The following is a 27,423-nucleotide window of genomic DNA, read 5'->3' on the forward strand; positions in this document are numbered from 1 at the left end:
GAGAGAGAACAATGTTGTTTCTAGCAGCACTCGCCCAATGCGGAGGCATTGTTTTTATAAAGCTTACACTTTCCACTTTCTAAATAATTCCTACTGTTGCTTTTGCACACTCTCTCCCTAGTCCCCACATGGCCACATATAAGACACATACATTATGCTCTCGTAAAAATAAACATCTACTCATACTTCATTATGCTCCAGCATGAAGGGCTATGTATTACTCCACAGCATTTAAATACATTTCCAAAGGCTTTGGGAATTCAAGACAAATCAAGCGACGTTCGCCTGTTCAGTGTAATAAAAGGTCTCCCTATAAAAATTCTTCAGAGGACTCCATATTAAATCATGAGTAATTTTGCAAAGTTAGGAATTGAACCCCCAAAAGCCAAAACGTTCAAAAAGCAATACAGTATACATTATTGACTATCAAACTCCATTAGTCAGAGTTTGTTTGTTTATCAATCATCAAAATACCAAGAAGGTCAACATTACCCCATTGATTGAGAGTCTGATTTATTAATTACTTGTATGCTGTGTAATTTGACTTACTGTCAATTCCTTCCTGATCTAAAAGTGAGAAGTCTTACTGTAATCATGCTATGTGCAGGAGATTTCTTCAGCAAGACTTTGATAGTACCCTTGCTTTCTGTAATCATGGGGAAACAACGATGTGAGGTATATTCTCCCTGACATGATCCTTTGCTAGTTTTTAGGAGCCTTTAAAGATCTTATTCCTTCTTTGTTTTTGTTCGTCTATTTCGCTTTTATGCTTCTTAAATCTTCCCTTTTTTTTTATGTTGATTTTTTCACCCTTGGTTACACTTCTTCCTTTACAATATTGGCCTTACCTTCAGCGATGGCTGGTAAAGCAGACAGATAGTTGGATCTAGGTCTTTATATGGTAGAATTGAAATGGATTTAATTAATTGCACTAGCCTTTTCTTTTACAACAGTATGGTCATCACACCATATGTTTGGTATAGTGCTTTTGAATAAATGTGATCTCAAAGCTTGCAGATTGTGTTTTCTCTGCTCTGTAGCATCTGTCCCTCCTTAAGGAGTGAACACAAATAGCCCTATGGGACAATCCCAGTACTTGTTCGGTTTTGATTCCACGCTGTTGGCAGAGAACTTATTTCCACCTTGTCAATAAGTGTCTTGCAATGTTATGCTTCAGGAGGGATCGCTGCCAATCACGTCAAGGGACAAATATCAGCTGCTGGGAGCAGTAGCCGGCAGCCTCGCAAGCAGTTCCTAGAACCGACTAGTTTAAGTGATTCAAAAAGCACTGAAACATCTGCCAACATGTCTTTTGATGAATTTGGTGGTGTTGATTCTGCTTCTATGCCATCCACTTCAAGAATACCGGAGGTAAGGCTTCTGTTGTACCTCTGATTCTCTTTCGCTTTTATGCTTCTTAAATTTTCCGGCCTGACCCATTATCAGCTAGACTTTGCTGACATTAATTTAATCGCATTTGTTAAACTTGCAGGTATTGGATTTTCCCCGACATCCATCAGCAGCATCATCAACACTAGTAGAGTTAACAACCCGGCTTGACTTTTTCAAGGAGCGGCGATCTCAACTGATGGAGCAGCTTCACAACCTGGATTTGAATTATGGGGTGGCGAACTCCCAAGACTATTTGTACAGACCATCTTCGCCGTCATGGAGCTCACTGTCCACATGTTCACAACCTGGTGTTTATAATTTGTACATCCTTTTACTGATTGCATATACTTCTCCTGTAATTTTTTTGTGCTCTACTCAAATGATCTCTGCATTTGCTCTTTCTTTGATTTAGAGAGTTTTGTGTTCTTTAGTTTTTGGCCGTGGAATCGCAGATAAGGATAGTATCTCTTTCTTTTCTCCCCTTCAATTTCTTCTGATTCTAAAATATGTAGAATGGTAGCTTGTATTGTATGTATATCATTGTTTTGTATCAAAGTATGGAAAAATGACTCAAAAAAAGAGGGAAAAAAATAGACCTTGAGCGATGTATCTAGTATTTTAGTAAGTATTGTAGAATGGTTCTCTTACAATTTGTTGTATGCAACTCTTCATTGTGTGGTCCTCTTTATACAAAGCTTTTGGAAATGTTGCAGTTTATTACAGAGTACTCGGGAGCAGGGGCAGATCTAGTAGGGGTTCACCCCCTGATTTTTTTAAAAAAATTGAAAAGTTTTTTTTTTAAAAAAAAAACAAAAAAACGAAATAGGGTTAAATAGAATATATGTTATTCAAATCAATATCAAATTATCAATGAATATACCATTAATTCTTGATAATGTATGTTTGTTGTGGGAATTTGAGATATAATGAATTAATGATATATAATGTAAAATTGTAGATTGTGCCATTGTGGAGTATATACCATGAGTTTAGAGTCCTTTTGGAACTTATGTATTGAATATTTAATTATTATTTTTTTCTATTTGTATTATGTATTTTATTTGCAATCCATGATTGAAACTTATGTACTGAATATTTAATTATTATATTTTCATTCCATTGTTAATTACGATTCTAGACTTTCGAAATTTCGAACCCCCTATTTAGAAATCCTGAAGACGCCACTGCTCGGGAGTAGTATGCTATAATTCTGTTTATAATTATGTCCGTGTATCTTTTATCTTTGTAATCAAAGTAATTTGAAGTATAGAAGTACTTGTCAATCTTTGGTACTGTAGTTTGATCGCCTTGTGCGAACTCTGGTTAGCATGAATTTATTTGTTCTTGGCTAAATAAAAGCTTGTATTCTCATTTTTATGATAATAATTAGGGGTGAGCAAAAACTCTAGGTACCCGGAATTAGAACCGGAACTGGTTAAGAATCGGCGGGTTCGGAATCAAAATTGGACCCGGTGGTTCCAATTTCGGGCAATAAACTAAGGATCCGGTTACAACCGGTTTCAATTTCAATTTTCAACTTTTTGGAACCGGAACCGGTTGGGTACCCGATATACTAAATAAATTTTAAATAATAAAATGTGTTGAATGTATCTAGTTAGTATAATGAAAAAGTATTATTAATACCTAACATAAATACACTTAATGTATAAATAAATATAAGAATTAAACGCTAAAAATGAAAATAGACCAAAATAAGTATTATAATTTGTATTATATTTTAACAATTACATACATAAGTGGGTACCTGGAACCAGTACCCAGTGGTTCCAATTCCAATTCTTAAATTTTAGGACCCACTTGAACCAATTCCAATTTCGGTTCCGAATTTTAGGACTCGATCCCAACCAATTTCAAGTTCGGTTCCTAATATTTTGACCGGGTACTCGGTTTGCTCACCCTAATAATAATTGCTTTAATAAGCAACATTTTTAAATGAGCCTCTTATTCTCACAACCTAATTGAAATTAAATCTTCAAACAATCATCTAATTTGCCTCTTCAATGATGCATCAATAATAAGCATCTACGGAGATTGCAACTAAATGTGCGTTACAAGCCTACATAAATACATTCCATCCAAACACAATCTATAAATATCCGAAACCCAAAGCTTACCATGTGTACAATACTACTGTACATGGTACAACCAAGAATATCATCTCAAATTCATACGAGAATCAATAACTATATACTAAAAGACACACCAGCAATGACACGTGTCATTTTTTGGTGTGTCTCTTATTTTACTTTTTTTTTTAAATAATCTTTAGAAACAAATCTTATACATAAATAAAAAGATAGCAAAATAAACATAAATAAAATATTTGACAAATCTTATACATAAATGAAAAAGATTGCAAAATAATACATAAATAAAAGATTTGATATATCTTTCCATAATATATTCATTGACAACTATATATATATATATATATATATTTTTTTTTTTTTTTTGAGAAAAATATAAAATTAGGTAAAAAGAAATAAATATTAAATCAGATTTTTAACATAATTGTGCTAGAATGTTATGTACTACCTATTATTTTTTTTATTTAATTATGTGTTAAAAACCTCTAAGAAAGTAATTTGAATTTCAAATATAAAAAAAGTAGTTAATATAAAAGATTTGATGTATCCTTCTACAAATAAATATTAACAAGTAACAACTATAAATTTAAGGGAAAAAAAAATAGGTTCTTTACATAATTTGTGACATACATATGGACTGCAGAGTGCAATGTACAACGTTTTTAAGAAATTCATTTGGTTAACAACAAGAAAACTATACCAATTTGTTGATGAAAAATGTATGAACAACTGATCAAAAAAAAAAAAAGTATGAACAACACATATTCTCAAATGCATTTTAAAAATAGCTATCTAGCTAATAAACTCTTTTATAATAACTAAATGCATTATAGGCTCTTTTATAATAAATTCATTACTCTGTATAATATTTTAGAAAATTCATTATTAATGTTAAATATAGTTATTAAGAATTACTGTGCATGACACGGGACCTAACCTAGTTTGTGTAACTACATTAACCCCTTAAATACTCCGTACTCGATAATGCAATACATATATACAGTCAATACGGAGTACAATATTACAAAAATGAAGTGGTACAAAATGTTAAGCAACATAAAAACAAACCGCAATGCCCAATAAAAAGGGCGGGGCGGATGATCTTCAAATTCAATTTGTAATTGGAAAATTGAAGATTGAATGAAATCGAATATCCACCATTTAATCCTTTGAAAACAAAATTCCCATATTTACTTCTTGTCTTCTTCTTCCTTTGATTGTCGCTTTCTCTCCTCTCGAACATTCTCGCTGATTCTGGTTGCTCTTTTGATTACGATTTCTATGATAATTTTGAGTACCCAATTGCCCATGTAAGTCTCTTCCATTTATATATTTTGAGTTACGTGATTTCGCGTATTTTTAATGTTAATTTTGCTGTAAATTTCCTGGGATTTATTGAATGAATGCTTTTGAAATTTGGGGTTTACATCCCTTCTAGGATTTGAATTATGTGTCTTGTTGAATAGGTAATTCAAGAGAAATATAAGAGGATTAATTGGTTTTTTTTTTCCAATCCATTTTTTCAATAACCCATTAGTTGATTTTTAGAAATTAGGTGAGAATTGATGAATAATTGAAGTGGGTTTCTTTATGTGAGGTTTTTGGGTTTTTGAAGATGATGAATTTATTGAATTTATAAACTATCCATTTGTATGCATGTTAGCTCTCTGGAATTTTAGATGTAAATTAAGAGATTTTTGGCAAAATTTTCATTGATGTTTCTCTTAAGAAGTTAAGAGTAGAAGATGAGTATTTAAGTGTATCTTTCTTGCCATGCTTTATGAAAGTCCATAGTTTGAGGTATATTCTCATGAATTTTGTATAATTTTGGTATAATTTGAAGAGGTTTAAGAGGTTATTTGTCATGTTCACAAGTAATTTTCGACATTTTGAATATGGTCTAATTTGGTGTGATCGAGTGTAGTATGACTTAGCTGAATGTTTAAGGTTAACACTTAACATACAGCAAGACAAATAATATGGTGTGAATGAAGATTCTGATGTAGAAGTGGACCGTGTTTAGAAGAGTGTGGGTGAATACAAGGTTTTATTGACAGTATTATCATTTGATGTCGTCGAATTTCGTGATAATCGAAGAGTTGTTACAGGTTGTCGGAATGGCATGTTGAATCGCTGGTATTCCGGTGGTGGTATTCCGGCGCCGGCGGATAGTCGTCGGGAAATCGCCGACATAGTTCACTTTTTTTTTTTTTGGGAATTGAAGAAAAATGAGGAGAAGTGTAGATATTTATAGAGAAAAAAAAATGAAAAAGAAAAAGTGGGAATTTAATTTAATGGATAAAAACAAAAGAGATCGAAAACACTTTAATTGAGAATATATTAATTGATTGGGAAAGAGAGGAGAAAAATGAATTGAGATGTTTGGCGGCTTTCTAATTTATACATTTGATGAATATGATGATGACGTAATGAGTGATTTATTTGGGGAATCTATTTGTTCACTTATTAATCTTTGCTACTTAAATTTAGTGAAAATTGATCCAAAATCTTAAACTTATTATACTTGTAAATTATTATGTAATTACTACATCGTTGGAATTAGATCAGATAAAAAAAAAATTAAAACCATATATCAGATTGGATTGAAAGTCGAACTTTTGTATGGAGTAACTTTTTTTACTAAAATGAACTTGTTTAATTGAAGTGATGATCTAAACTCATCTGAATGTATTAGATTAGTTGTAAATTGAATTTTTGGGTGATTAAAATCAAATTTTGGGTAATTAAAATTGAACCCTAAATTTATAAGATTTAAGGTATATGTTTTACTAAATGAGTTATTTATCCATTTTCGGTGGATAAAAAATCGGCCCATAAGTATAAAGTCACGTGCCTAAAACCGCAAAATAGTGTCTGGATTGTTGTGTCAAAGTGAGGTTTTAGGTCTTTTCAGGTATTTAACACCAAATAATTCCCCCTATATCTTCTTTTACTACGATTAACTTCCATATTAGGATATATCCGGTGTATTAACATGGGTACATAAGTATTTTGTAAAAAAAACCATTGCACTTTCTTTTTCCAAAAAAAAAAACTGAAGTAATTAATTAATAAATAAATTGGCAGTTAGTTATTTCCATCTCCTTCCTTTCCTCCCATCATTCACCAATGTATGTTTACTTCAGAATTACTAACACTTAAGTTTTACTTTCTTTTCTTTTTTTGTAATTCATTGATTGTGTTTGTTTAGTTCATGATTTTGTTTATTGCTTAATACTAAATTTCATTACTATATTGCTTATTTTAATTGTTTTGCAGATGATTGCTAATACTAATTACCTTGATTTTGTTGAAAATTGCAGGAGAAACTGAATGTATATTAAAAACACTTGAAAATCTACTTAAGTTTTGGAAAATTTTGGTGTATGGTATAACAATGCAAAGGGTTTGTAAGGTTATGTTGTTAACGTTGCTTTTGTTTAATATTTTTCCACTTTTTGTAAGTAATCGCGGTGATGGAGGAAGATTTGGATATGGATTTGTATATGGAGAGGCAATTCAGATACTTTCGAAATCGAAACTCGAAAAATGTGAAAAGACTTCTCCTACAGAAGCAAATGGTTCTAATGATAATGGTAATCTTAATTGTACTCGCAAGATCATCATTAACATGGTTGTTCCTAGCAACTCTGTAAGTTGGTTGTTTCAGTTGTTGACTTGTTGTCGTGTTTATTTCCTACATTTACTAGTTGATATTATAGGTCTTGTTGAAACATAATAATGGTTTTTTAGAGTGGAGGAGAAGCGTCAATGGTGGCAGAGGTTGCAGAGGTGGAGGAAAACTCGACGAATAAGATGCAGACTTTGCGATTGCCCCCTGTGATTACTGTCAACAAATCTGTTGCTTATGCCGTGTTTGATCTTACTTATATACGAGTATGGATAACTAGTATTTGACTTTTCTTTGTTTTGTTTTAAGGAAATTGATATGACATTGTTATTGTCATAATCTTGATGTTCGGAAATAACATGTGTCATTGCTGATGTGTGTTTTGGCATGGAGTGTAGTCTATGTTTACAATGGCCTAACATTATTTGTGTTGAAACTTTAAGTAACTTTCTTGTATAATTAGGAATGTTAAGTTTGTTTCTTGTGTTTTTCTGTTGAAAAATTTGATGGTAATTGACATGTTTCAGCATTAAATTTTCAGGATGTCCCATATAAACCCCAAGAGTATTATGTCAAGACACGAAAGTGTGAGCCGGATGCTGATGCTCATGTTGTGAAGATTTGTGAGAGGCAATTTCTCTCCCTCTTTTGTCCCCGTACTTACTCTGGGGGTGTTTGCCCTTAATCCCATAATTCGAGCTTTGATTATGTAGTGGCTTGTAGATATATATTTTTATGTATTTGTTTCCTTAGGTAAATTTATGAAATACAAATATATGCAGCTGCTTAGTCTATGTGAGTTTGATGACTCCTTCATTTTGTCATTCGATTTATAGGTTGAAGGATGATCAAGGTCACGTTATTGAAGCCTCTCAGGTATAGTTATTTGTTGATCTTGAACGCTCCAATGTGTAAATTTATATACAATTTTCAAATTTGTAATCAAATTATTGTCCTGGTTTTAATTGTATCTTAATGCCCAACACCAGCCGGTTTGCTGTCCTTGTGGTGATAGACGACGAGTACCTTCTTCATGTGGAAACTTTTGTAAGCTTCCTAAACTAATCAAACAAATTCAGTATTCGTGTCCATAGGGGTTGTTGACTCTAAATTTTTGTGTTATTATTTGTGTTGTTTATCAGTTGACAAGCTGGTAAAGGGGAAAGCGAATACTGCACATTGTCTACGATTTCCTGGTGATTGGTAAGCCAACTGACTCCTTGTCGCCTGCTGATGAGCCTGAATTGCTTCAAGATCAAGTTTTTCTATTTTCTATAATCTTATAGTCTTGGATTTATGTGCTAAAAAGAGTGATCTAGTTGTACTTTTCTTTTTTTTGAGCCTAATCAATTAGCTGGATAACATGATGAACTTTTTAATGTTTTTAGGTTCCATGTATTTGGCATTGGACAGAGAATTATAGGATTTAGTGTTCGGATTGAAGTCAAGACTGGATCTAAAGTATCAGTAAGTCACATCATAACAAGTTTGTGTTATGTGAATGTGTTGATTTTTTTCTCCTCCTTATTGGTAATCATATGTCCTATATGTTGGATTCTTGACTCATCTTCAGGAAGTGATCGTTGGTCCTGATAACCGAACAGCTTTGTCCAGTGACAGCTTTCTCAGAGTGAATCTTGTTGGTGATTTTGGTGGTTACACTAATATTCCATCATTTGAGGAATTCTACCTAGTGATACCGAGGGTGGTATGTTGCTTGCCATTGTGCAACCTTAGTTTTGGCTATGCTGCCAATGAATTTGGACCGACTCAGAGTGCCAACCTTATTTTTTTATTTTTTGTGGTGTCTGAAGCATGGACCAGGCCAGCCTCCAGACCTAGGACGTAATTTTTCTATGTATATGCTACTTGAGAGAGTGAGATTCACATTGGATGGCCTTGAATGCAATAAAATTGGAGTCGGTTATGAGGCTTTTAACGGTCAACCAGATTTCTGCACCTCCCCGTACTGGAGCTGTTTGCACAACCAGCTGTGGAATTTTTATGAAGTTAGTACCTATAGCTGAGAAATAGAATTAACTGTAATACTGTTTTTTCATCTTATGTCCTTTATTCCCGAGTTTTTCCGATTTGATTGAGTTAATATAGGCAATATGTTTGCACAAAGCTGTTTTGTTTTTTGTTTTTTTGTTTTTGTTTTTTTTTTTTTTCCCCATTTTGTGCTCCTCTATCTATACTCTTCTCTATATTTTGGCATGTTTTAACTCAAAATTGTCTGGTGGGACTGAAAGCGTTCTGACTAATTGTTTCCAGGCTGACCAGAATCGAATTGCTAGGCATCAACCACCTTTGTATGGTGTGGTAGGAAGGTTTGAAAGGATAAATGAGCACCCGGTTAAGTTTACAGATTTTGCATTACATTATTCACCTATAAAAATATTGTCAGTCTGTCATTAACTGAAAAGGCATACAGGGTGCAGGGCCTCGTACGTTTTCCTTTGGGATTTCTGAAGCTATCAACACTAATCTTGTGATAGAATTAGCAGCTGATGACATAGAATATGTTTATCAGAGGTTAGTATATGTTTTTACTAAATATGCTTGCTACATTTGAAAGTTTGTTCTGATGTCTTATGCTGCTATATTCTGATATGATAATTTTCTACTGCAATGTTCTAAAGTTTATTTCTTATGTAATTGTAGGAGCCCTGGGAAGATTTTAGGTGTTACTGTCCCTACATTTGAAGCACTTGCGCAATATGGGACTGCAGATATAAAAACAAAGAACACCGGGAAAGTGGAAGCATCATACAGCTTGACGGTATGCCAATGATGCTATAATTTGTGTTCCCAAATTTTCCTCTTTGGATTCTCATACTTCATTAGACAGTTTGTAAATTAATTTTTGTACATTTTATACAGTTTAAATGCTCAAAAGGTGTGACAATGATGGAGGTACTTGATTCGAAATCTTCATTGTGATTATTGATCTTACATTTTCATGACTACCCTGAGTTCCAGAATTTGATGTTCACAAACATATGATTGCAGGAACAATTTTTTATCATGAAGCCTGAAGAGGTTGGTAATCGATCATTCAAAATCTATCTAACTTCTGATCAAGCTTCAAAATATGCATGTTCTGGTACAGATTTTTTTTTTGCTGATTTAAATTGGCTTTGCTTTTAAGTTTTTGCTGTTTTTTGATTTAGATTTGTAGTACATATGATTTCAGATAAATGTTTCCCTGAATGCAGCAATTTTAAAAGATTCGGAATTTAATGAAGTCGATAGAGCTGAATGCCAGTTCACCACCACAGCCACTGTGCTTGACAATGGAACACAGGTAAATGTTTCCACACTGCACTTTAAGAGGATGACTTTAGAATACCAATTTTATGTACTCACACTTACGTTTACACATTATAGACCGTTTGTGTCTGCATTATAACTGATGCAACATAATATACTACAGGGAGCCCCCTTTCAGCCACCAAAGTCTGAGACAGCAAGCTTATTTGGAATTATCAAAGACTTATGGAACAAGTTTTGGGCTGGTTTATTAGACTTCATCACAGGAGAGAATTGCAGGTATTTGTATGGAGTCCATTAAATTTTTGCTGATTTTGCATAATTTTGTAGTAGTTGTTTGTTGTTTCGTTTCCTATGTTAAAAAAGAGTAACCAAACTGAATACACTTCACTACATGAAAATGTTGATACTAGTAGTTTTTGTTAGAAAGCCAAGAAAATGCCTAAAAATAATATTGGAGGTTCTCTATGAGTTAAAACTTCAGATTCTAAAGCTTCGGCATAGACTGATTAACATTAAACAAAAATAATATCATCAGAAAGTATACAAAGCAAGCCTAAAAGTCCTTATAAGAGACTCCTGTGAGTTTAAACTTCAGACTAAATTGTATCAGCATTCTTGAGCTGTGCACACCTTCGAACTATGAGGGTCGAAAAATGTTGACAGTTCTGCCAACTTCAACTACTGTAACGCATGTCTGTAGACTTCACCTGCTAAACTTTATCTCAGAACATATAATTAATGTGATGGCTTCATTTTATGAACTAAATAAAGTAGCAGTAGGCAAAAGTGTTGGATTCTGCTTTCTCATGTCTTGTTCTAATGAATATAACCATTACATTGTTGTTCTGAATAGAAGCAAGTGTTCTGGGTTCTTCGACTTCCTTTGTCACATTCAATATGTGTGCATGAGTTGGGTCATCATGTTTGGATTATTTTTGTCCATCTTTCCCACAGGTAACCAAATTATTTTTTTTCTGCATCATTTATTCAGCATTTGAATGCAATAACAATTAACCTTGATTGCAACTTTTTCTGTTGACATTTAGCGCTTGTGCTTCTATGGCTTTTACATCAAAAAGGACTGTTTGATCCTCTCTACGACTGGTGGGAAGATCATTGCTGGGAAGGTACGCCGAGGCACAAGAAAATTCCGAGGCATAGAATTCAGCATGACCATCACCGAATTCATCACAAGAGACACCGACCTCACCATCACCGAGCACATCATCATCACAACGTGCATGAAGTAAAGCATAGGAACTGGAAGAATAACAATGAACAAGATCATCACCATGCAGCACATCGATCAAGCGATTATAATCAGTATTTGCATCATGTCCATAAAGACAAGCACAAACACGGCAAGCATCGAAGTAGCACTGGTGCAATTCAGCATTTGGATAATCAGGTTGATTTGATTCGGCATCACAGGCATAGGAAAGGAAGGAGAGCCAACGAAAGGACATCTGATTTTCAAATATATGACAAGGAAGATATTCATGAGCCTTATGAAAATGAACCTTCTTTTCTTTGATGATGAGAACATTTGCATAATTGTATCAAGAGAAGTATACATAAAGCAAAAAACATGAATGAAGGTTCTGATGAAATTCCCTTCAGCGCAAGCAAAACTCCAAATTTCTATCTATGTGAAATGAGAGTCTCAATTGTATTATCAAACTTACACACTGGTGGGATTACAACAGTCTCAATTGTTTGGAATATACAAAGTGCTTTTTAAGCTTAAATTTTCTCATTTAAAACATAGATACAAAATTTTCCAGTTGAGGTTTCATCCAATCAAAAAAACTTTTTCTTCTTTTTTTTTCTTAAGAAGATAAATACTCACTGTCCCAAAGACTCAAAAATCTCCTCTCTCTCTAAAAGAACTAAGGTTGGTAAACTTGCCTTACTAATCCAAATCACTCTCTGTTTTCCAGTCTTGGTCTTCAAAGAGGTCTTCAGGAGGGTCGTAGACAGAGTATCCAGGAAATAGCTCTCCAAAGTGCTTTGATCTTCTCCCTCAATTCAGGATATGGAATAAGCCCTTTCAGAATGACTCGAAAAGGAAGTGAAAGAGGGGGATCGGGGGATTGCCTCATTTCAGCATACATTTCCATTGCCTCATCTGGCAGTTCATTGTCCAAAAAGGCCCTCATAATGTCACCGAATGTGTGCTGATCAAATAGGACTTCTTCCCTCTTCAAGTCTTCCCAAACCCGCTTTGCTTCATCTACCTTTTTGTTCCTTGCAAGCATCATGAGCATGTCCCTGTAGAAGAACATGTCTGGATGGTACCATATCTCTTTCCGCACCACATCATACAACTGTGACAGGTAAAACCAGAAATTAAAATCAGCAACAGTTCTACCATACCTATTTCACATTTCTAATAAAAGAAGCATGAATTGCTGAACTCTTACACCAGGTCATTTTGTTTATTTTTAAATCATAGATCAAGCAAGTATAGAGAATATATCAGGCTGAAAATCTGAAAACCAGTACTTAGTTGTCGGTATACCTGATTACGGATAAATCATAATGAGAAACCTTACAAGTCATAACCATTACACCTGAAATCTGACAGCAGCTTGCAGGAGTGGCTATAGCAAATGGCCAGGCTCCGCTCCCCTGGTCAGTAGGTAATTGGGCACTAACGCACTATCCTAGCCAGACAGCCTTGGAGCAAGCTCTTGCACAGGCACCAAGTGCTGCCCTTCTGATGGGTCATAATGGCATATTTCGAAATGACACAAGTGATGCGATTGATGGATCATTTAATCAATGTGTGTATTTGTTATTTCTGTTTAGTGTAATTGGAAAATCAATATGTTTTCTGTGTTTCTTCCTATTTATTTTGAGGTATTTCCTTCAAGAGGGGAGTTATCCTTTTTTAAAATGATTGATGGATCATTTGATCTATGGATCCTTTCAATTTTTTCCAGGGAGGGACAAGCGCCCAGTTAAGTCTTTGGTCGTTGGACAGCCAATCCTGCTTGCTTTGGAGGATATAGATGGTGGACCCTCTTTTTTGGAGAAGCTCTTCGATTTCTTGAAACTTATGGTGAGTATTATATATATATATATATAAAGGACTGGTCATTCCTTTCGGGAAATTTAATGGCACTTTTTTGTGAGTGAATGAGGCTTTGTCTGATTTTGTTAACATTGCATTTTCATTCCCCATCATCTTCCAAATTCCAGTTCTTTTCTATTTTTAAATTCTTCTTCATAATATGAACAGTGTTGCAACATGTTCTAGTTCAATGTGATTGCTTTTGTTTGTTGAAGGCACATCTTATCATTTGGTTGTAATATTAATGGAATGTATTTGTAGTTGTGTCGTGGTGAAGGCTTTATCTCAAGGTGTCCTATTTTGTGGCAGGGAATAAAGTGGAAGGAATTTTACGACAGTCTGCAGATGTTGAAGAGGTGGAGCGCAGAGTCCAGGATTATGAACAAGGTCCATTTTTGGTTTATTTTATCTTTCTTTTTGTTGACTACAAAAGTAGTTAACAATAAGATCAAAAAGTTGATCTTATAACAATGGAACAAGAATGGTGTGTCAATGATGTAAATCACTAACTTGAAAACGAAATTCCGGCGCAACCATGGTACTCAATTGTATTTGCCAGCACGTTCTCTAAGATTAATACACCACTTTCACACAAAGGCACTTTAGGGTGGTCAGGTTGGAGTCAATCAGTCAAGTAACTTATGCCCAAAGATAGAGAGAATGTGTTTGGCTTATGTGTTTTCTTGTATGTGTAGCATGTATATATATTTTTTATTATTCTTACCAAGAGATTATATAAAAATCAACAAGGTAAGTGAAGAGATAAAAAAGCTCAAAAGATAAAACATTAATCAGAAATTAAGGTCCTTAAACAACCCATTAAATGGGAGTTAAGAGGAGGTTACAAAATGAAGAATCCAAGGTAAGAAGAGGAAACAAATAGGCATCAAATACGTAGCCACACAAGACTGGGCATCACACATGCCTGATCGGACGAGGCTCTCCCGACAAGGCGAAAGAGAACAATGTTGTTTCTAGCAGCACTCGCCCGATCAGATGAGCTTCCAGCTCGCAATCCATCTTTCTCTCACGCATGATCGGCACAGCTAGCTCGATCAGGCTTATGGCTATAGTCGACTTTGCATTTCTTTCCTTGATTCCAACATAATTTAGAACTTGTGAAAGTGAGGACATCATAATACTATTATGCTGATGAATTGAGATGGTCGTAACTTTACAAAAATATTTGTTAGGGTAATTATAAATTAAAAAAAAAAAAAAAAAAGTCCGGGTATTTGGGGTGAAACGATCAGAAATTTCGAGGTTAGTGTAAATTTTTATCGAAAAAATTGGACGTTTCTACCCAAAAATGCTATTATCTAATTCGTTAGTGTAATTATAAATCTAGCATTAAGTAATTAACTTCTGTACTGGGTAGGTATTTTAAAGCCAAGTCATAAGACCATATCTTCCTCACAAAGTCACAAGTAGGGGTGTTCAAACACGGGTACCCGGGTATTTGAGTACCCGCTTTTCGGGTCAGTGAAAATTCGGCCCATGACCTGACCCGGTAAGCTCATGTACCCCCTTCGTGCTGGAGTTATGACATTAATAATGCAAATCAGAGGAAGTTATTATCGAGCTACCTAAAGTGCTATCGTACTCTTGGTGACGGCACACGAAAACAAGGCTGAGTTATAGCTCGTAAGCGAGCGAGCGATAGTTTGATTGCACACGAGGTTGCGACAAGGCCGAGCTATAGCGAGCGAGCGATAACTTGGGCCGACCCCACCCTAATCCCTTTCCCCCACCTACGCAACCACCCCCCCTCCCTTTTCTCCTTATTGCTACCCTGACCCCCACCGCGAACCGGAAACCACCCCTCTCCCCATTCGCCCCACCGGAATCGGCCCCCCTCCCCATTCCCCCACCGAAATTGACACCCCCTCCCCTTCCCCCACCCAAAAACCGGCACCTCTAACCTTAAACCACCAGCTCGAAACTACCCTAAACGGGTTTTAGGGTTTCGCTTATGGTATTTTAGGGGTGGTGGTTTAGGGTTAGGGGTGACCGAAAAGGGTAGGGGAAGGGGGGACGATTTTGGTGGTGGAATGGGGAGGGGGGGCGATTCCGACGGGGCGAATGGGGAGGGGGTGGTTTCTGGTTCGGGGTGGGGTTCGGGGCAGCAAGAAGGGGAAAAAGGAGGGGGGTGGGCTACGTTGGTGGGGGAAAGGCAGTGAGGTAGGGTCGTCGGCGTCGACTAAAGCATTAGGCGCCGGTCACCGGCAGGGGGGGATTGAGGCTGGCTGACGGGAGGGGTGGTGGGCTGCGTAGGTGGAGGAAATGGAGGGGTGGCTGGGTTTTTCTTTTTTTAAAAAAACATTTTAATTTATTTTTTTAATAAACTTAACGGAACCCTAACGGATTCCGTTAAGTGGTAGTGAAATTTAACAAATGTGATTTTAGGTAGTAGTAAAATAAAAAAAAAATGTTAAAGGGATAGCATAAGTGAGGTGCATGTGTTTCGGTGGTAGCAAAGTGAAATTGCCCTTTATTTTTATACTTTTAAAGTTTTTATGTGACAAAAATAAAAATAAATTGAGAATTAAAGATTTAAATTTGATAGCATAAGTAGAAGGTAGAAAGAGAAAGATCCATGTGTAATAATGGTATGCTCAAGGTCAGGGGATCAAGGGCTGGTGGAGAGAAAAAGAAAGAGAAAATGCAATAATAACAATAATAATTTATTGGACAATTTAAGTAGAGCCGTGTTTGTCAGAAGGGTCACAAGGCTAGTGAAGTCATTGATAATTTTTTGCCATAATAATCCTATAATAGAGAAAAACCTTAGCAATAATATCCGGTATTTTTTTTATTTTTACAAACACAAATTGATCATGAAATATTTTTATAAGAAAAATAACATGGAGTTTATAAAAAATAGTTTCATAAGTATAAGATGCCAACAGTAGGTATATAGCAACATCAGAAGGTGTAGTCATAATAACAATCTTATATACTCCCTCTATTTAGAAATCTTGAACTAGCTTACCTTGTATACTCTTGCTTCTATAATTAAAGAGGGAAGTTGAATGTTTAGAGGAAAAAAAAAAAACAAAAAAAGTACAAGAGACGGGATATAAAAAAGGGTGTGAACGTAAAAATAAAAAAAAAAAATAAAAAAAAATGACTTTATACCCTAAGAATGATGGTTGCTTGAAATAAAAATTATTACACTACAAATTCTGACCACTATATTAGTGTGATTTGCTCACTTTTTTAATTTGTAATAATAATTGAATATACTGTATAATGTGTTGGATAAATCTAACATGTTTCAAGATTTACTCCGTAATATACTACGAAGTACATTTATTTATCTCAATAAAACTACTTGTGCAAAAAATATAGGGACCTCACCCTGAACATTGGCCATATTAGTCACCTGCAAGTTCAATATTTTTTCTTCTAAAATTAGTAACAATTATGTCATAGTAGTAGTAGTTGATTCCAGTGATAGCCAATGCCGTCACCCATATTATTTTATTTTTTTGCTTTTACTAATCTTGTTTTAGTAGGTTTTTTCACTGTGGCAATAAAATGCATAAATAGAAGTTACAGTAAAAAGAGAAAATGCATGTGAGTGTGAAGTACTACGTTAAAAAAATTATAAAAATAAATAAAAGTTACAGAGCCATGTTGTCAGAAGGGTTACAAGGCTAAGGGTAAGTTTATAACAAGTCTTGAGCAAAGTTTCAACATGAATCTTGCTCAAGATTCTTGCAATAAACTCCCTCAAGAGTCAAGACTCATGTGAGTCTTGTATGGAGTTTGGAAAATCCAAATTCATGTCAAGACTTTGCAAGGGAACAAATGTTGTCATATTTTGGTTGGTTGTTAATGAAAATTGGTCACCTCATCAACCAAAAGTTTACAATAATTTTTTAAAAATAATTAAAGATTCTTTACAAAAAAAATATATATTTTTTTAAGAGGATTAAGTGAGTTTGAAGTGAGTCTTGAGATAATGTGTAAATTTAGAGAAAGTTTTGTATGAAATTGAATAATAAAAAAGTATTTTAAAATTAGTGGATAGCTGAAGTAACAGAGTATGAAGTTTGGGTTCGAGTTTGGGGATAAACTCACCCTAAGTCTGACCATGATAGAGAAATTCACAAATTTATACAGAGTATCATGAAATGTTTTTTTAAAAATAATATTCGTGTCCAAAATGGTTGGACCATGTAGGCTTTTCGGGTTATTTTTGGGCCGGACTAAAAAATCAACTAAATTTGCGTAAAAATGCTTTCCCAAGTTTGCCCTTTTTTTTTTTTTTTTTTTTTTGAAAAATCAAGCCGGAGTGGGCCCAACCTAATTTCGGGCCAGAAAAGGCTGCCAAAACCCACCCAAAATCGGGTCGAGCTGCATATGATCAGCTCTACATAGTAGTCACTTGCAAGGTTGCAAGTTCAATAGATTTTTTTCTTAGTAACAATTATTTCATAGAAGTAGTAGTTGATTCCACTGATAGCCAATGTTGTCATCCTTTTTTTTTTTTTAATATACTGTGGCAAGTAAATGCATAAATAGAAGTTAAATCGAGAAAGATGCATGTAAGAGCACTACCAATGGTGAGCTAAAAACTTGCTCATGGGCATTTTGGGTGGGCATAAAATTTGCTCATGCATTACAATGGTGAGCAAATGAGAAAAAGCCAAAAAATGCTCATGAGCATCTCTGAAAATGCCCAAGACTTGAGCATTTTTGAAGATGAATAGTGCTTTGGTGGGCTCCACAATTTGCAATGGCTATATTTTTTGTAATGCAAATTCTGAAATAAATATTTATTAAAAAAAAATTAAAATTACCAACGGTCATAAAATTTAATTCTCTATAAATAAACATGCATTTTGGTATATTTTGGTATAATTTCAGAAATACCATAAATCCTCCATATTCTTTATTTTAACGATAAAAACGACACAAATAAAAAAAAAATAAGTTACACAAATTTAGACTAGTTGTTATTTATTTGGAGTAATATTGTTAAAATATAAATGAAATTAATAAATAAAGAAGTGTTGTGTAGGAGAGAGAAAGTAATGGTGGGGTATTGAAAAAGTAAGAGAAAGAGAGTAGTGGGCAAGCATTTTTTTTGTTCACCATTGGGAGAAAAATTGTGAAAAAAATTTACCCTAAGCAAAACAAATTTGTTGAGAGAGAAAGTGGGTAGAGAGATAGTGGGTGGACATTTTTTTTGCTCACCATTGAAAGTGGTCTAAGTGTCAAGAAAACAAAAAAATTACAGAGAGATAGATAAACAAAAATCAAAATTCACCAAAAATTCGCAAGTCCCCCAAACAATAGTTTGTACATATAAATTTTATTTTAAAAAATTACTGGAATAAGTATATGAGATATAAGTGTAAAGTTGGTCAAATTTAGCAATAAAAATCTCTATAAATTGAGGCAAAAAATCAGTTTAAATTCACACAATTAAAAAGCAAATTATTAGAGGAAAAAAAACAAAAGTTATGGCACCACCAAAACCAGAAGATTTTGATTTCAACAACCACAAGTGCCCACCAGGCTGTTTTTTTTTTTTTTTGACAATAGCAAAACTAAGCAGATAAAACTACGGAACCGATAGATTGGTTCGGTATTGTCTAGCTATCTCATTTGCTCTTTGAGTCTTTGTACCTGTTCTCTGGGAACCAGGCTGTTTAGACAAGTGGAAAGCACTGATGTCATCAAACAAAGAAAAACCCAAGGGTGAGTCCTCCAACAAGGAGAAGGAGAAAAATGAGAAAGGAAATGAAAAAAAGTAGGAAGTAATTAAAATGACAGTAATGAAGTAGTAGTATCATAGTATGTAATGGAGTAGTACTCCGTAGTATTTTAGTTAATGTTTGAGAATAAATTATGTTAGTAGTTAATGTTAATGAAGGAGTGCCTTCGGTTTAGTTTCGTATTTATAGTTTATGTTTGATAAAACATAAATTATAGATTTATGTCAGTTGTGGGTATGTGTGTTGTATGGAGAAATGATACTATGCTGTACGACTAAGCTGTCTAATTAAAAAGCATTTGAGCTTATTAGTATTACGTAACACTGAGTTGGATATCAAAGTGATAAAGGGCCCACTGCAATATCTTTTAAGAAAATGTTTTGTTTTAGTAAATTCGACCAAAACAAGTACTCTACTGCCAAACAATATAAGAAAAACTAATCTACTGTACGGTAATTAAAACATTGTTAAGATAATTTATTAATATAATTAACCGAGGCTAAGAATTCAGAGTGATTTAGCCTTATCCATTGACAGGGGCTAAGAATACATAAACCGGGGCTAAGAAGTGAGGGTGAATTAGCCACTACTTAAACTAAAAAGAAAGATTACGCTGACCCATAGCATGTAGCGCTTGCATAAGAGGTGCGTAATAGGCTGGGTTAGTGAGCATGCAATTGGCCAAATCCTTTTCTATTCATGGCACTTTTGGAAATCTTCCTCCGCTTTTAAACCTTAGAATAGGGATTCACTTCCTTCTTGCAACCCCCTGCTTTAAAGAAATAACAAAGCCCGCAGTCCGATCCGTCGTCGTCGAACAGGTCTTCTTCACTCAGTTTCATATTCAGCAGCGCATCAAAATTACCTCCTTTTTTCTTTCGGATCTTCCTGCTTCTGCTGCTTTTCATCTTCTACTGCCTTGTACGTGAGGTATGCTTGTTCTGCTTAACATATCACATCTTATGTCGATATATAGCATAGCTTGCATTCCTAACATCTTCGCAGTCCACACTTTATCTGATACCATGACTTAGGTCCCTAAGCAACATAAGAGCAATCAAAATCCCTCTGTTTCAGATTAAGCATGAATTGGGTAACTTCACCTGATCATGACTGACTCCTTGTTTCATCCTTCACAGCTGCCAAAATCTTTGTTCCGAAAGAGGTGAGACACCACAAGTGGCACCAGCTGCAGATTCTGTCTCATTGAAATTTGAAGGGAGGAGAGAAGCAAAGGGATGAAAGATTGAAATCATGCTAAAAAAAAATCCAGATTTATTTGTTTGATTCATGCCCGTACAAATTCCAGTACAATTGTTTCGAATTGAACTGCCTATCAAAGAGATCCACTATAAAGTGATGCAACAATCAAGATTGTTTCAGAGAAAAGTAATCAACTGTTATAAAGTTATGGAAACAAAATATTGTGTAACTTGCTTCAAACATTACACATAAGCCATTTATAAGAAAACTGGTGTATCTCAAGGAGCTCTATCGAAAGGTCGTGTATCATTGTAACAAGTCTCCCATACAGCTTCCATTGCATCCTTGGCAGCTGTTTCAGAGCAGTGAGGATTGGCCATCACTGATTTCATTACTCTTCTCTTCACACAATCTTGTTCATGACCTCGGAGCTTCATATAGCCACGCAATAGCTCTCGTTTGAAGTGGCAATCACCACTCAAATGGCCAGCGCGAATCTCACTACAAGCATGATGAGCACAATTAGCCCAATTTAAGTTTTTCGCTGTACAATCATCATAAGCATGAATGAGCTCATGAATCAGAACTTGGTTAACCTCATCTTGCATGTTCATATAATTGCTACATACCATTATCCCTCCACCACAAACATAACCACCACTAATTTTCTGCTTACAATCAACAGCTTTTATGAAGTTATCTCCAATGCTACACCCTGATTTTTCCAAATTCTCCATCAGAAATCTCACCATGGGAGTTCGCAAGCTTCTCTGGATCATCTTTTGACACTCTTCCACAGATACACCATCACCATACACCATTGATGGAAAGCTTTCTGTCCCCCCTTTGGCATCAGCCGCTTCACCTTCCATTTAGGCTTCCACCCACTGCGATTTTAAAACTTAAATAAATAAGGCATGAAATCTCTATATATTCCCAGACAAATTGTGCTAATACTAATAAAAAAAAGCCTTTACTTTTGGTACGACACTACTGCTGACTTGTCATGTAAGAAGCAAGTGAGTTTGATAACTTATTAGCAATTGCTAACAAAACATCCAAGAAACAAACAGATAAGTAATAACCCATCAAGTCCTATCAAAAATAGGGATGACAAAAATAAACAATCCCTAATTTAAATATAAACAAGAGCTTGTTTGGTACTTTAAATCCTTCGATGATAGACCAAGCATTGCAACTGTTTCAGAATAGGGTCACTGATGAGATGAATTTGATCCTTAGGGCCGAGTATACAAAAGAGGAGGTTGAATTTGCACTAAATCAAATGCATCCGATTAAGGCCCCGGGACCGGATGGTATGTGCCCTTTGTTCTTTAAATCTTATTGGCATATTGTTGGTGCTTCGGTGTCGAATACGGTTCTCTCTATCCTTCGGGGAGCTCCAATGCCTTCTTTTGTGAATAAAACTACTTCAGTAAATTTTTTGTGGATGCAAATTCTAGTCCATATGTTTTATCAAGAGGCACCAAATATCACACTAAATCATGTTCAAATGACCTAATCAGTCATTCAAGTACAATAGCACAGTTATAGAGATGCAATGTAGCAAGCAATCAAGCAATACGGATAGTATGAATATCTAACAAATTAATCGTTCCCTTCCTAATAAAATTCCCATCCAGGAATAGCAGAGTATGGTTTTCTAAATGAGTGCTGCCAATCACTCAGCTGATTTTCAAGAAGCCCCAAAATAAGAACATAACAGCTACTAAGTATTATATATTTCTGATTTGGTAGATTTCACAGGATACAAATGTTTCCAGCACATTTACAGAACCAAACAATACATTCTTGATTCAATAAATTTCTTAGAATATTTTACTATTAAGCACCATAAGGACCTTGGTTTCAGACTTTCAGGCAGAATAATAGGGAAACAAAGACAGGTGAGAAACCAAACATGTGTAAAAGAGAGCAGCAGACCTCATTGATGATGAATTTGTTTAGAGAGGATAATTAGTACTATTTCACACTTAGCAAGCTCGGCTATTCAATCCCGGGGTCTTCTTACTCTCTCTTTAAGACTAAATTTCTTATTCGTCACAGGGGCCACTTCTCCTACAGTGTCATTTTGACTTCTTATTTTACTGAGCTTGTAATCCCGAGCTACAGCTTAAACATTAAGGTAATAAAGCTCAAGTGTTCCCAGCCACCGTCAACTACACAACAAAACCAAGCAATTCATCACCTTGCCAAAACAGGAATGCTAACACATCTTTTATGAGAATTTTGAGATATTTAGCTTGGTATCTTAACTTATTTGGATGAAAATTGAAAATAACTTATAATAATTGTGTTATTTAACCAAAGTAATAAGATCAAAGTTGGTTCAGAATTCAGATAATGTTGATAATAAGTCAATGCAAACTTATAAAGCTTTTAAAGCTCGTCGTTCTTTTTTCTTCTGCAACATCAAATGATTGATTAGTCCAATTAAATAAAAAATAAAGAAAATTGTGATAAAAGCTGGAATGGTGAAATGTATGCAACTTCTCTGTTTTCTCAGATATCTAAAACCAATTAATCACCACTATAATACTCCATTTGTTGTATTATATACGGTATATCTCTAAATCTAAACAATCATGTAAAATGGTATTGTATTTATATTCTACCTAATTGGTGAAATCCCATGAATTTGAAACCCGATTTACACAATTTCTGAGTTCATAGCGTAACACCCAGCCCAGAAAATGAAAAGGGTATATCTGAGTAGTAAAACAAAACCGAATGAAATTCTGCAACAACTGAGATTCTTAGTTAGACCAAAACCTTAAATAATTGAAGCGTATATAAGCTAAAACGCTCACTAAATCCCCTACACCCAACACGCCATACAGTCAAACCCTAGATTTAAATACAATGGCTTTCTACTACACAATAACTAAAAATTCAATGTAAATTCACAACAACTCAATATAACAAAGTCTATCTGAATGATATTTAAGCACACAAGTAAGGAAATTGATGAGAAAAAGAACGAAATTACCGTCAATTGAAAAAATTAACAAGGAGCGGAAAAACATTACCACGATTTCGACTCAACTCGCTAAATTTCAGGCAGTTTCAAAAGATAGCTTAGATTGTACAAGAATAAAGGATAGTGATGAACAATTAGGTTTAGTATATGAAGTTTTCAGATCTGAAAGCTGAAGAAAGAGGAGAGAGAGAGGGTTCGATTTTGCGTTTGGGTATTTGGGAGCGGTTCATGAATTGTTTTTTTTTTTTTTTTTTTAAATTTCGTTATACACCGCTTTGTGGGTTGCTTTAAGTCACGTGCAAGTCATACAATATTTTCGACGCTTTCCCTTGTCAAGAAACTAATTCGACACAAAAAGCGTCGGACAAAAGCGGACATTGATTTTTACGTTGACGCCTCATATACAGCGTCGAGCCAACCTTGTCTAGAAAATAAGGTATTTGTAGTAGTGAGGATATTACCTAGAATCAATAACAAGGCACATTCACCACCTAAGTGAGAATAAGCGTATAAGGACAGTTCCAACCGGGTACTATTCAAGACATACTCCTACTGTATATGCCTTGTACGGGTATCTAGGCATATGATTATGCAAATGATTTATTTAAAAATATATAAACTAAACTAACATATATTATATTAAACAAATATATCATAATTAATCTAAACAAAACTAACATATCATAGTATTCAAATAAACCAAATCAAATATCATAATATTAAACCAAATAACATACATTATATAAAACTAAATTAAACTAAGCTACATTATATAAAACTAAACAAAACTAAACTACATTATGTTAAACTAAAGTAATCTAACATACATCATATTAAACTAAAACAAACCAAACTACATTATATTAAACTAAACAAAACTAAACAACATTATATTAAACTAAAGTAATCTAACATACATCATATTAAACTAAACCAAACCAAACTAACATATCATAATATTAAACTAAACTAACATACATTACATAAAACTAAACTAAATTAAACTACATTATATTAAAATACCCTAAATAATCTAACATGCATTGTATTAGGGTTTGTAATGTGACGTTTTCAACCTACTAATTGTACAAATCCTACACAAAAATTAAAGATAAAAAAAATGTCTTTCACTCAAACATCTAAGCTTAAACATAAATCACCAAACACCAAAGCAATGGAGGGGAGGAGGTCGGAGGTTAGGAGGACTTACCGGAATTTGTGGTGGTTCTGGTCGCAGCGACGGAGGGGAGGAGGTCAGAGGTGGCGTCGGTGGTGGCTGCGAAGAACTTCTACAGTTAGGGCTTCATGGGTTTTATTTAAAAAATTAAAAATGAATAAAAAAAAACCAACAACAACACTAACCACCGGCGGCGTCAAGGGCGGCAGAACCTTGCTTTGGTGGCAACGGTGGTCGGTGATAGCTGCGGAAACGGCGCTGGTGAGGGTTAGACATCCGGAAAAAAAAAACATCACAAAACTAACTCCACTTACCAAACGGCGGCCAAGGCGGTGCGTGGAACCCGGTGGTGGCGGCGGATTTGAGACAACTCTTCCTCTTTCTTCCTCTTCCTCTTTCTCTTTCTCTTTCTAGTTCTTTTTTTCTCTCTCCTCTGTTGCTTTTGCTGAAATTTCTTGAATAACAAGGCTGAGCATCCTATGTTATGTTGTATTATAACCTGTTCCGACGGAATTTAATTCCGTCGCAAGAAGTTTGAGGGACTTTCCGTCGTAACGTACCTTTTTCTGACGGAATTTTCTGACGGATGCTAATTCCGTCGGAAAATTCGAATATTTCGACGAAAATTTAGGTTCGTCGGAACGATTCCGTCGGAAAATGGCCTAATTCTAGTAGTATAATGCGCCACAAATCTTATCCCTCAGTGTTTAAAACACCTTAAGTGCACATAGGCACCAAATATAATTTAATCCTCGTATACATAGACACTTAAATAGCTCCTTCCTCATGATTACAGCATCGATAAAAATTATATGAACCATAATAAAATTCCTTTGTCATATTCCAAACCAAATTAAACATTTAGTTTAATTAAGCATGCTCTCTATCATGCCAATAATAAAAGTGTGGTTCATATCAACATGCCAACATAATCAATTCCGATCACCAAATCATCATAAATAATTCATACATCACAAATCATTCACCAACATCAATCCAATCAACAAAATTCCAACCAACACCTATCATGATACTACTTGGAATTAATTAAACAAAGCCTAGCATGCTTCTACATATTCAAATTATTACTAAGTACACGAACGTACCTTGAATATGATCTCAAAATCGCCACTACTAAATAAAATCACTCACTTGGAAGTCTCCTACAAACCAACATTACAAAGAAGTATTAATACCTCTTCCACACAAATTTCCAACAATATATTTACTCTTTAAATCACTCATAAACCCTCTAAAATAATCTGAAATTTAATTTAAAACCCTTACTTTTATTCCCAATTAATGGGTAAATAAAAATTCTTTCAAGAAACTTAATTATAACTTATATATAAAAATTCTAGCATTATTAAAACATCTTAAATTGTTGTAATTATGTTTTAAAACACCTATTTCAATAATTTAAATCACCCACAATCAAATTCCATCAATAAACATTAATTTAGAAACCTTGGGTTTTCAATTTGGGGCTTTTTAATTCAAAACCAAATCTGAAAATTTATATACAAAAGACTTATTATTAAACATCCTAAAATCATCACCAAACCCAAAAACAATAATTAGATTTAGGCTAGATTAAATTAGAAACAAAAACAATAATAATAATTTTTTTTTTAAAACCACCAAGGCTGGTTGCCGCCGCCGCCTGGTGGCTGCTGCTGCCGGCGAGTGCTGGTGGTGGTGGCTGGCCGGCGTGTGTGGTGTGTGTGTGGGTGGTGATTAAACTAAAATAAAATAAATTAAAGGGGAAGGGGAAAAATTAAGGAGAAAAGAAAATAAGAGGAGAGAGAGAGAGTTTACTTTTGGGTGCACTCCACCTTAGGCATATAATGGGTATTTATACCCTCTCTCAAATTCCTCATTCTTAAAATTCCTTTACTACCCTTAATGATCCCTTTCCTAATCAAAATAGTATTTTGACTTTCCTTAAATACCATTGACTTTAAAAATTAACTTTTTATAAAATAATATGCCCCAATATTTTTAAATCATGAAATAAAATATTTTCAAGATTATTAAATAATTAAAAATAAACTTTAATTAAAATAATTCTTTTTAAATTAATAAAAACACCATAAATAATTCATTTCGAATTATTTAAATACTTTAGGAAATACTTATTTAAATTAAAATACATATAAAAATATGGGGCATTACGGTTAGGGTTAGGATGGTGGGGAAGGATACGGGTTAGGGTGGTGGGTGGGTTTTTCGGGAAGAATACGGGTTTAGCTGGGTGCATTAAGGTTAGGTGGGGTGGGTTCAGTTTGGTTAGGGTTAGGACTTAGGAGGTGGGTCTGGTTCGGTTTAGGTGGGTGGTAGGGTGGTTCAGTGAGGGTGGTAGCGGTGTGGTTAGGGTTGTTGTGGTGGTGGTGATGTGTTAGGGTTTAGTTTGGGTGCGTTAGGGTTTAGTTTGGGTGCGTTAGGGTTTAGTTTGGGTGCGTTAGGGTTAGGTGGGGTGAGGGTGGGGTTGACAATGGATTTTTGGGTGGTTGAAGGTGGTGACAGACCGTGTCGATGGTGGTGCAACCTGTTTTTTTTTTAAATTTGATTGCACCATTTTCCGGAAAATCTCTTCTGATGCCTGAATTCCATCGGAAATTCCGTCGGAGAACTAGTTTCGACGGAATTTCCGGCGGAAAAGGTCGTTTTTCCTACAAAACCTTTTTCGACAACCGCTTTCGACGGAAATTCCGTCGAAAACGTGTTTTCCGTCGGAAATTCCATCGAAAACAGGGTATTTCTGACGGAATTTTTCCGTCAAAAATCGGCCTATTTCTAGTAGTGTAAGTTTGATATATATAGATTCTCA

The 27,423-nt window shown here is 34.8% G+C and overlaps 4 protein-coding genes, 1 long non-coding RNA gene and 1 pseudogene across 9 annotated transcripts; 3 read left to right on the forward strand and 3 right to left on the reverse strand.

Moving 5' to 3' along the window:
- Positions 1-555: 555 nt before the first annotated feature.
- Positions 556-2,074, forward strand: LOC110726867 (rho GTPase-activating protein 7-like). Its single transcript, XM_021906386.1, has 2 exons — positions 556-1,371; positions 1,493-2,074. Exons 1-2 carry the CDS (start codon positions 1,306-1,308, stop codon positions 1,802-1,804), a joined length of 378 nt encoding a protein of 125 aa, XP_021762078.1. The 5' UTR covers positions 556-1,305; the 3' UTR covers positions 1,805-2,074.
- Positions 2,075-4,547: 2,473 nt separating this feature from the next.
- Positions 4,548-12,155, forward strand: LOC110726903 (protein HAPLESS 2-like). 2 transcript variants are annotated; one of them, XM_021906425.1, is made up of 19 exons: positions 4,548-4,810; positions 6,824-7,152; positions 7,254-7,397; positions 7,673-7,761; positions 7,968-8,007; positions 8,121-8,178; positions 8,274-8,334; positions 8,520-8,598; positions 8,705-8,839; positions 8,946-9,140; positions 9,406-9,486; positions 9,566-9,666; positions 9,796-9,913; positions 10,015-10,047; positions 10,144-10,237; positions 10,350-10,438; positions 10,568-10,683; positions 11,261-11,361; positions 11,454-12,155. In XM_021906425.1, the coding sequence occupies exons 2-19, from the start codon at positions 6,898-6,900 to the stop codon at positions 11,939-11,941; spliced, it is 2,277 nt and encodes a 758-aa protein (XP_021762117.1). In that variant the 5' UTR covers positions 4,548-4,810; positions 6,824-6,897; the 3' UTR covers positions 11,942-12,155. The 2 variants fall into 2 exon arrangements, with proteins under 2 accessions (XP_021762117.1, XP_021762118.1); XM_021906426.1 differs by having other exon boundaries at positions 6,966-7,152.
- Positions 12,156-12,202: 47 nt separating this feature from the next.
- On the reverse strand, positions 12,203-12,975 carry LOC110726952 (annotated as a pseudogene).
- Positions 12,768-14,368, forward strand: LOC110726904 (rho GTPase-activating protein 6-like). The gene is made up of 3 exons (XM_021906427.1): positions 12,768-13,193; positions 13,353-13,471; positions 13,793-14,368. The coding sequence occupies exons 1-3, from the start codon at positions 13,130-13,132 to the stop codon at positions 13,949-13,951; spliced, it is 342 nt and encodes a 113-aa protein (XP_021762119.1). The 5' UTR covers positions 12,768-13,129; the 3' UTR covers positions 13,952-14,368.
- A 6,096-nt stretch (positions 14,369-20,464) lies between these two features.
- LOC110726905 (mitochondrial inner membrane protease ATP23-like) lies at positions 20,465-23,750 on the reverse strand. Of its 4 annotated transcripts, none has more exons than XM_021906431.1 (3): positions 23,466-23,747; positions 22,360-22,595; positions 20,465-21,302 (listed from the first exon to the last, which is right to left on the reverse strand). In XM_021906431.1, exon 3 carries the CDS (start codon positions 21,285-21,287, stop codon positions 20,694-20,696), a length of 594 nt encoding a protein of 197 aa, XP_021762123.1. In that variant the 5' UTR covers positions 21,288-21,302; positions 22,360-22,595; positions 23,466-23,747; the 3' UTR covers positions 20,465-20,693. The 4 variants fall into 4 exon arrangements, with proteins under 4 accessions (XP_021762123.1, XP_021762121.1, XP_021762124.1 ...); XM_021906429.1 differs by having other exon boundaries at positions 23,426-23,747; XM_021906432.1 differs by lacking the exon at positions 22,360-22,595 and having other exon boundaries at positions 23,426-23,750.
- A 722-nt stretch (positions 23,751-24,472) lies between these two features.
- On the reverse strand, positions 24,473-25,280 carry LOC110726868. Its single transcript, XR_002512413.1, has 3 exons — positions 24,908-25,280; positions 24,779-24,837; positions 24,473-24,692 (listed from the first exon to the last, which is right to left on the reverse strand). It is a non-coding gene; the product is annotated as an uncharacterized LOC110726868 (long non-coding RNA).
- Between the last annotated feature and the right edge of the window lie 2,143 nt (positions 25,281-27,423).

This window comes from Chenopodium quinoa, unplaced genomic scaffold (genome assembly GCF_001683475.1).
Source record: "Chenopodium quinoa cultivar QQ74 unplaced genomic scaffold, ASM168347v1, whole genome shotgun sequence".
In the NCBI taxonomy this organism is placed as follows: Eukaryota; Viridiplantae; Streptophyta; class Magnoliopsida; order Caryophyllales; family Amaranthaceae; genus Chenopodium; species Chenopodium quinoa.